The 10,564-nt window shown below is 42.9% G+C and overlaps 1 protein-coding gene across 2 annotated transcripts in view; it reads right to left on the bottom strand.

Moving 5' to 3' along the window:
* Positions 1 to 1,354: 1,354 nt before the first annotated feature.
* plpp3 (phospholipid phosphatase 3) overlaps positions 1,355 to 10,564 on the bottom strand; it is a 29,476-nt gene continuing 20,266 nt past the window's right edge. The window contains exons 6-7 of one of the 2 annotated variants that reach the window (XM_034147704.1): positions 8,909 to 9,085; positions 1,355 to 3,610 (exon numbers count right to left, since the gene is read on the bottom strand). In XM_034147704.1, coding sequence (XP_034003595.1) covers positions 3,482 to 3,610; positions 8,909 to 9,085 — 306 coding nt within the window. In that variant the 3' untranslated portion in view covers positions 1,355 to 3,481. The remainder of the gene's footprint in view (positions 3,611 to 8,908; positions 9,086 to 10,564) is intronic. The other variant, XM_034147705.1, reaches the window with a different exon arrangement.

Raw genomic sequence — 10,564 nt, 5'->3', positions numbered from 1 at the left:
TGCCCTCAGAGGAGAACGTAATCCATCCAATTTGTGTAAAAATGTCAACATCACCATCATCAAAGCTTCAGGGATTTCACATGCCAACAGTAACTAGTATATTTTATAAGAAGTTTGGGCACTGAGATGAAGGAAACATCAGCTTCATTTAAAGGAATAAATGAGAGTCAACAGTGCGAGTTGATGTACTGTGCAGTATGTGATGATGGAGGACACACACCCAGCACACTGAGAGGTGCAGTACGCTGTAATGCCTTGGCCTCGGTGCAGGGCCTCATGCCAGCTCTGCTCTGTCTGCTGCTGCCAAACAAGACCACAACATGGGCCTCTCTCTGCCTCAGCAGCAGGCCCTCCACTATTACAGTCTCACATGGCTGACCCCAGGCCTACCAGCTGTTCACAGGCACCGTAAATCTCACTTTGGTGCTGTTGGTTTTTTTGTGACTGACCTCAGACCAGCTGAACTGTCACTGTCAATAAAAGACTTAACTTTACAGGACACTATGGGGAAGCTTGCGTGCTACTATAATGATAACATCAGTGTGGTTGTCCAAAGAGATTGCCTTTTTACTCATTGAGCTTATAAAGCAAATACCAGCCATTCACTGATCCCAATCAGAGTTTCTCCTTCCTCTTCTTTTTAAGTCTTTCTTCCCTTTTTGTCACATTGGGAATAAAACTAAACAAAAAGACATTTATTAGTTGTTGCCTGAGAATTTTAGAAGTTAAAAATATGTTTATAAAGTGCTATTCTGAACATTGTTATGTGATAGTATATGATGTGCTGTGCATGATAACAGTGTAGCTTTTGGTTTTTGACAGGAAGCTGAGAATCACTTGAGAAGACAGAAAGTGTCATTCAGGCTTTTCTCTTCTTGATTCAAACTCTCTGTGGTGGAGAAAATGACACTTGTTTAATGAGAATCACAAACCGTGATGACACACAAACCAGTCTGGTGTCTGCCAGAGTGTGAGATCACACACACATCAGGGCCTTTGTTGTGTGTATTGCATGTGCCATTTTTTACAAGATGAACTACAGACTTGGAGAGGCCACTGCAAATAAGATATTTTTCAGCTTCCATACTATGTAAAAGTAACTAAATCACAACATATATTTTTTATCATGTCAGAAAACAGACATACATATAAGGAACGTTTTTTATTATATGCATAACCAATGCATACATTTCTTATTTGTGCAGTTTTTATATGTTCTTGTGTATGGGAATGTAGAGGACTTTCCATACACAAGAAAAAAAAGCAAACATTTACAACAACAATCCATACAAAACATATTCATATTCAAAACGTGTAGTCGAAGTGTGGGGTCAAAAGTCAAGACAAACCAAAGTTGTGTTCATATTGAGCTTTTTATTTGAAAGCACATGTATTAGAGCTAAGTACATTTAGCAGAAAAACAGCATTGCAACTATGTCTTTGTACAAAAAAACGAGACGATACAAAAATACTAATATTGAATTTTAATACAATTGTGGGTGTATTTTTTGAATGCATATTACAGACATAACTATTACAATCTACAATAGTTGATAGTTATCTAGATACAAAAATCTGTCAATCGATGCTTTTTAAGCAGCATTTTGTAAAGAACACAGGTCTGTAATCATAGTGGATATATCTAAACATGTTAAGAAACAATATCTTACAGAGTTAATTTTAGTGATCTATACATTATTTATATATTTATAAAAAGAGTGAAAACGGTTTTGTGAAATAATAGGACGGACTATACGATGAAAAAGATGTGCAACATGGCGGAGTGTGTTGTTGGAGGAGGATCTGAGTAGGCTGTAAATCAAAAGGGTTTCTGTATGTGTACTGTACAACGGTTAGTGATTATACAGGACAGGCTAAAAACACACAAGGGTAAGGATGCTTCTCAGCAGAGAATACAAATAATAGATCCACAGTTTTTAGAACGCTCACCTGCTCTCTGACACACAGTGGCAAACACATACACACAAACACATGCACAGACACACACACACTTGGCACAGCTGACAGTGTGCGTTTCATTTGACACACACTTAGTTTATCATGAGGGGGTTTTGTTTTCACAGGGCAAATCGCTCATACCTATGTACACACACATTCACACACACAAAAGATGTACATGTACAAGCACACCCACACAAGAGTCTATAGGACACACACATACCCACACACACACACATCGAGAGACAAACATCCATTGCCAATGAGTGATTGGGTGGGTGAGAGCTCCTCCCTTCCAGCAGAAAGAGCCCAAATCATCCCAAACAATGTGCCAGCTTAGCTGTAATTCATCACCCTCTTTGCATTGGTGACAGCCCGCACCCCTTCACTCTGTGCACCCATCCCCTTCCTGTTAAGGAAGCCAAACAGATGGCCCCAACACCAGGAAGTGGCATGGCACAGCCACGCCTCTTTTACAGGTGCTGGGAGGCTGTGAGATCTGCCTCCCTCCTTCCACAGAAAATATTCCCCCTTAACTACATCTAACTCTCAAGAAATGCAACATCCCGGGTTTGGGCCACTCTAAGAGTCCTCTACAAAAAACTTGATGTGCTGATCTTGGGACAGTTGTGTTGGAGGGCTTCAGTTCCTAATGCTAAAACAACGTTTATTCAGATAAGGATGTCTTGCTTATCAGTAAGATAAAAGGCAAGTCAAATAACTGCTTTGAAACCTGTTAAAAAGGCCGTAAAAGATCGGTATATGACCCTTGCTATGCTAACTCTATCCTGGCTAAGCATGGTGAAACCACCACGCCGGGCTCTGTCGGATTCTAGGAGTCAATTCCTCAGTTTCATGTGCGTCAGCATCATCAAGTTTTTTTTCTCAGTGAAACATCTCAGGCAGCAAGTGGTGATAATGGACAATGGACTTAAAAACAGTGCTATAAGTTATATTTTTCTATACTGTTAATATTTCTATGCTGCTAGTTATTGCAGTAATATCCTTCCCATAGCTAAGGAAGTTGTTGTCATACGGCGTTCCAAGGCCACAGAGAGTTCAGAGAGGATGCATCACTGGAAATCCCTCTCTCCCTAGGCAGGGGGTTTGTCATTTTTTGTGTGTCTTTACTTCATTTGTTATTCTTCAAAAGTGTTTTCCCTTTATGTGGTTACACTTCCATCAACCCTCCACACCCTCAGCTCTGCCTGTCAATTTCTCAATTCAATTTGTCTTTTAGTCTTCCAAATCTTTTCTGTTTGTGCTCAAAACGATGGGCTCAAATGTTGATTAGTAGTTAACATAATAGTAAATAATGAGTCTGGATAGTGAGAGTGGACTCTGCTGTGCAAATCTCAAATCTGACACCCTTATCCACAAAGTGCCTTGCTGGACACTGCGAAAGGGAGGAGGGTGTCGTTTGAGGAGCAGCTACAGTCTCTCGTCGCTACATTCTACTGTCCGATGAGAAGAGCAGCGATGTGATTGGCTCCTCAGTAACAGGAAGAAGTCGCGGCCACTCTCACACCATGTTGTGGTGATTGTTCCTCTCAATGATGTCGGACGATTGGAGCAGCTCCTTCTTGATGGGGGAGGGCGGAGGCGTGGCGGGCTTCACTCTGGGCTTAAACAGGTCTGACACGTAGAACACCTGGTGGACACAGAGGGAGACAGGGTGAGGACAGGAAACAGAGACCACATGGGAATCATAACATAAGGAAGGATAAAAGTTTCCTCACTAAATAAAGATGGGATTTCTTAGCCAAAACTAAATATGGAGATTATTTGGCTGGTCATGTATAATTTTGAAGTTCAATTTGAATGCAAATGTACCACATTGCAAAGTCATTTGGATAGAGCATGTTAAACTAACCTCAGTTTATTTGACTATGCCAGACAGCTGCCATGGCAATGCTACTAGATAACATCAACATGTCTACTTAGCTTGTAGCCCTGGCTCAAACAAGAAACAAATCTAATGTAATTGTGCAAGTGAAAATGTGATTAATTTAATAGCAGATGTAAAATGCACATTTTACTGGAAGCAGTTTGGAAATAAAACGCGGGTCTGAACAGGGCTAGTGTTAATACACTGTAAGCTGGCGAGGAGCATAAAAGGAAGGGTTGCATGATGCCATGATGAGAAACTCCCTTAACCTCCCTCCTCCACACTTTGAAGAATCCTACTTTAGCTGCACTGAGTAATGTGGCTGAAGGAAGTTATGTTAGTAAAGCTCACACTAAACTGACATTCAGATATAGTAGCCCAATCTAATCCTTTATTAAATGATGCCAGGGGTGAATTTCCCCGTTCACATCATCTCTGAGGTCAGTCTGGCAGCAAAGGATGTAAGAAAAAAAAAAGGCAGAAAGGAAATCTCTTCCTGAGGTCCTGATGACATCATATGTCAAACAGGAAAATGGGCAAGGGCGTACAGGAAGTGGGACCATGGAAACTACTGTCCACTGTAAGAGTGGATTACCGTTTCCACTCACAAGGGTCTTGGGTCAATCATGAGCAACAGCTGATTAAGCTGCCTGCCTACCAACTCACACACACACACACACACTCATACATAATTGGCGGGGGCAGCTTTTCCTTCCGTGCTGCCAGTGGAGTTCGAGCAGAGGGCCTGTGCCAGGGAGACAAGGAAAGAGGGCCGAGGGGGGGAAGCTGCCATTCAACACTAAAAGAGAAAGAGTGCCTATCATGCACACTGGGAAAACAATATGGATAACCGTCATTGGGAAAAATAAACTGAGAAAATGCTCTCATATGGGAAATTCATATTTAAGTTTGGCCATGTTTCGACATAGTCAATTATCTTTTTGTATGACAAAGACTGTCTTATTCCGAGTGGTGGGCTCAACACAAAGACATTCTCTTATTACAGCTTGACATTTACTGATCATAAAATGACCTTCACTGGTGACCTTTGACTGATGGATGACATCACTAACGTATAGATATCTCCATAACACACAGCTGCCTTCAGAGTTAGAGAAAAGGGCTCTTTGTCTGTATGGCCATCAGTTTGCGCAGTGTCTTCAGTGCATCATTATATGGTATATTATGTATGATAGGGGAGTGTGGAGGGATGTGATGTTATTATCTCTGAGAATAACCCGAGTCGTCATGGGAAACATTTTAGGCTCGTTTCCCATCAGGAGGCTCAGCGTCCAATCACAGCGGGCCTTGTTGTCGTGTCAACCGACCTCCAACTTATCGCCCCTGAACCTGCCATGGTGGAAAGCTTATCACGACTTCCTGTGACACACACACACACACACACACACACACACACACACACACACACACACACACACACACACACACACACACACACACACACACACACACACACACACACACACACACACACACACACACACACACACACACACACACACACCACACACACAGAACACACACACACACACACACACACACACACACACACACACATACACACACACATCACACACACACACACACACACACACACACACACACACACACACACCACACACACACACACACACACACACACCACACACACACACACACACACACACACACCACACCATACAATTCCTCCTTACCTTTTTTTTAAATTTTCATACTCATCATTTAGGCTCATAATACAGGAAAAAAAAAAGCAGATTCTTTAAAGGCATGCATATAAATGTATGGATGTGTGTGTGCGTGTGTGTGTTTTTGTACCTCCAAGCGTGTGTGTTTAACCACTATTATAATGTCACGCCTGACACATAAAGATAGTGGGTCACACAGGAAGTGAGTGCACTCATTTGCAGGAACTGTGCAAGTCTTAAAAAAGCACTACATTACTCACTCGACCCCCTCAGCCTCATGTCAAAGGTAAAAACTGACATTTTCTGCACGCACATGAAACTCTTTATATGTTTGCAGCCATCCCGACAATAGGTCAGTCAATTCATTCAAATTAACAGATGTAAGTTAGAGGATGGTACTGAATAAGATATAATGATGACTATACTTATAATGTGTGCAATAATTGTTCAATTGTGCAGTACTCAAATACTTATCAAATTCTAACATTAGTGTAAACATATTAAGTCTCTTACTATGTCCTTGGATACATTTAAAAATAACTTTGCTAGGGTAGATTAAATTAAATTATTAAATTTAGAAACTTGTGTGTGGAGGGATAACATATGACTTCCTGCTTCAGTTCAATGACCACTCAGACGCTGCTTTTAATATTTAAGACCCTGAGTATTTACAGCATGTCCTTGTGAGTTTAAATCCTCCTGACCTGTACTCCTACAATGTCTGACCCAACTCTTCTCCATTGTGATAATGAACCTCGAAAAACGCTGCCCTAGCTTTCTCTCTCACAGCTGCTTCCTGCTGGATTCGGTCCTCTCGACCTTCATTACCACACATGTTGAGAAGTAGGTCACTGCGTCTGATAGGAAGTGCCAGGTAGGACAGACGGACGACTTCCTGTTTTGGTTCCTCATTTTTTGCTATCAGGATTTCTGGACCACAGCCCTGAACACAGTCTGGCGTGTTGGACATTTATCTACATATTCTTTAAAAATCTTGAGTTCGACCACGCATCTTCAACTATGAGGACAGACAAATAGTTTAAAGCTGCACTTACAAAGACACAGCCGCCACTACAAATAAATGTGTTCATTCTTACCCCAGGTTTGTTTTGTTCATTTACTGGCACTCAATGGGGGGGCTCTGGGAATAAAGAGGTAACTGTAGTCTAGGGAAATCTTCGAAAGCTAGGACAATAAAGTCCAAGATCAACATGACATTCTAAGTCTCTAGCGAATACAGAAATATATTTGAAAAGGAAGACACTTTTCCACAAGGCCATGTAACCCACCATGTTACATTCAGAACAATTGTTCACAATCACTCACTTGGGACTGACGTGCAGACCCACCAATTTGACTAATGTGTTCTTTTGTTTTCCAAATCAGACCTTTCTTTGTATTGAGACAAGTGCACTGTGAGTGAGCCCCCCCCCCCCCCATATTATATGCACAAACTCAGATCCATGGACCACATTACCCAAGCTGCTACAGGGTTTTTAAATATGAAATGCTTCATAAAAGCATTTCATGAGAGGACAAATTCTCCAATAACAGAGCTGCTACTGCAACTCATTTGTTAGTTCAAGTAAATATAGTATATCCAAGCAAAATCATTTAAGACTGTGTTAGCGCTCTTAACATCTAAGAGACATGACTTTAGAGTGTAAACTCAGTCTTTTATCCTTGCACTTCAAACTTAACGAGAACAAGAATAACGACTGTCCACATGTTAACTTAAGATCTAAGGATGCTAACACTTGAGGACTTTCTGCTGGCTTCTCCAAAGCCCACAGGCTTCATACGTCCTCTGTCTGCCTCCACTCATCTCCTGTCAGCTTCTTTCTGCTCTGCTGCTTATTGAGAGACTGACACAGCCAGGTTTAAGCATTCACAGATGTGTGTTTCTACCAAGACTGGGCAAATCAGACCGGGCGTCAAGGACTGTTAAACTAACCTCAGCGCCTTGATCGGCAGGGGTTTAAAAATGAGTGTGCAGGCGCATGTGTATTATTAATATATATATATGTGTATGCAAGTGGATACAAAAAGTGTTTTTGTGTGTGTTTTAAGATGTCTCTCGGAGGGTAGTGGAATAGCTGAGTTGGATTAAACCCACGCAAATCCTGAGCCAAGATGTAGACAAGGCTCTTCTCTCATGTCACTGCTCTCCCTACACTCCTCCAGCCAGTTCTGCCCATTTAGAAGTCAAGCTCATATGTTGGGCACATTTATGAAACATTCTTCCCTTTTTTTTATCCTTGTCAAAGCTGATGTCATCCAGGAGCGCCTTCCAGCTGGAGGAGAGCTGATTTTGCCAGAGCATTACGTTCTATTGTTACTTGCTGATTTCTGCCTGGGGTTCATTTCAGATCATGGCTTCAAAGGACCCTGGTGTGCTGTGTGTGTGTGTGTGATTACATTTTGGCTGTGCGAAGGTCTGCCTAGGCGCCACAACTACAGTCTTGCTGAATTTTATGAACCTAATCTTTTCCACGTACATGATTTGGATCGTGTAGAAAGGTAAGGCTTGTTTTGTGTGCAAGTGTGTGTGAGTGTGTCTTTCCATACGTTTCCCCAGAGGCAGCAGAGTTAGGCAGGGGCCTGCTGGGCTGATAGAACCAGAGCCGCCCAAATAAAAAAAAAACAATAATTAACAGCCTCATTCCTGTTTCAAAGGCTAATCCTCTCTCTCGCTCTCTTTTTACACTCCCTCTACTTTCCTCTTGACCCAAATTCAATTTTCCTTGGCTCCATGTAGCTTAGTGTAATGATGAGGGTTTACGAAAATCATCTGGCGACTGCTGGCACGATGGGCAGAGGGGACACACACACACACACCCACACACACACCACACACACAACCCACACACACACACACACACACACACACACCACACACACATCACACACACACACACACACACACACACACACACACACACACACACACACACACACACACCACACACACACACACACACACACACACACACCACACACACACACACACACACACACACACACACACCACACACACACACACACACACACCACACACACACACACACACCACACACACACCTCCAATCAATGTGTTATTCATTAAGGGAATCAGATTCTCCTCACTTCACTGCCTGCTCCATTCCTCTTTTTAAGAAAAAGCAGAGGAGAAAAGTGAAAAAAGGAGCTTCATGGAGTCAAGGTTTATTTAAAGGTTGGTGCGCCTGTAGGATCCCCAGGCAGAAAGGATTTAAATTGCAAAAAGATGTATGCATTCATGCTTTGCACTCATATCGTGTTTCCATGCAGTTTGCTGGTTAAGCTAGTGTGTTTCGTGCGACATGTGTGCACTCACTATGCAGTAGGCCACCAGGGCTCCCTGCACAAAGCCTGCCAGGACATCGGTCGGGTGGTGCTTGTGGTCGGAGACGCGTGACAGGCCGGTGTAAAAGGCCATCATCAACAAGGTGAACTGCAACAGGGGGCGGAGGAGACGAGCGCCGCGCCAGGAAAACCTTGAATGGAGATAGAACTGTGAAGAGAGAGAGATATTGTTATTTATTTTTGTCTTCATACAGAGTTCAATATGCAACATTTTTGTGTAACTTGTACATTTCCCCTCTGTGGGACTAATAAAGGTATTCTGATAACAAGTTCTGACATACAAACCCTTTAACTAAGAGTTCAAAAGATGCAAAGTTCCACATGATGTAACTGATGGTGCTGGGCTGGACACCTGCAGCATGTGTGTTAGTGTATTATTACTGTCTGAGAGGTCTAGACCGAATCAAAGTAGGCAGGCTGGCCAGAACCGCAGAAAAACCCTCTCTTCCACAACACACACACACACACACTTGACTGCCTGAGACCCGGACATGATTCATGGTTTTACATCCCAGCTGTAAAAACAGCACAACCACAGAGAGCCACTGGAATACACACACACAGACACAACGGAACACACACACACATGTATGTATACATTTCCAACCATGAATGTTTCAGCACTGTTGGGATGAACTGTCTACCCTCGATGAGAGTAAATAGAAGACAAAGCGGATGCACCTCCAACCCAGCCAGCCGCCAGAAACCATCTCCTGGGTCGAGATAAAGACTGAGCAGAGTCAAAACAGGAACAAGTAGGTCCAAGGCCACTTACAGTCACTCCTAAAACTTCAAATACATTCACACCCCCTTTCTCTTTATATCCACATACACGTACAGTGGTGAGATCAGCACAGGTCCCTCAGACATCCTGTGTTTCAGCACCACTCATACCCTCAACTTCCTGTCCTTTACACCCAGAGACAGAGGGCTTAGGAGGGGCCGGCCTCAGCCAAGGTCTACCCAGACCACACTTCAAAGCCCGTGTCTTATAATCAGCTAAGCTAACAATACCTACAGACAGCCGCAGTGCCTCCCAGCAACCCTGTCCACTACGAGCCCCTGAAGGTGTGGACGTAAAGCTCCCTCACACTTCCTCTACGACACTATCATTGTTCTTCTCTTTACGGAAGCAGAGGAAGCGATCCCTCCCATCCCTTACAGTTCTCTCCTCCCTGGCAGGGATGTTTAGACTTCAGGCTTCCTTCTCAGCGTTTCTCAGGTAACGGGCAAGGAGTACTGATAAGTACTTTTGTCTGACGTCCTGCAGTCATGAATGCAACATCCGAACAGCCTCCACACAACATCCTAAACCTCTCAGTTTAAGCACCCGTTGGTGGAGGTTGGAGGAGAAGGGCTCAGCCAAAAGAAAGAGTTACAACCTGTGTAATATGGCCATATCTGACTGAAGGGTAAACCCAAACAACCTGTTCATGAGCACATGACGTCATGTTAACCGATACAGACGGTACATGACCTTCTATAATCTCAAAATTGATTATATTCCCCTCTATAATCTGTCCGAGACATAAATAGACCCCTCTGACCCTAGCTGTACTCCCATAAATTAGTTTTGTGTGTCTCAAATAGTTAGATCTGAGAAAACAACAATAAAACATAACAACAA

The sequence above is a fragment of the Trematomus bernacchii genome, unplaced genomic scaffold, assembly GCF_902827165.1.
Source record: "Trematomus bernacchii unplaced genomic scaffold, fTreBer1.1, whole genome shotgun sequence".
Classification (NCBI taxonomy): Eukaryota; Metazoa; Chordata; class Actinopteri; order Perciformes; family Nototheniidae; genus Trematomus; species Trematomus bernacchii.
Note: the sequence above shows the minus strand (reverse complement) of the source record. Positions and strands in the feature narration are given on the sequence as shown.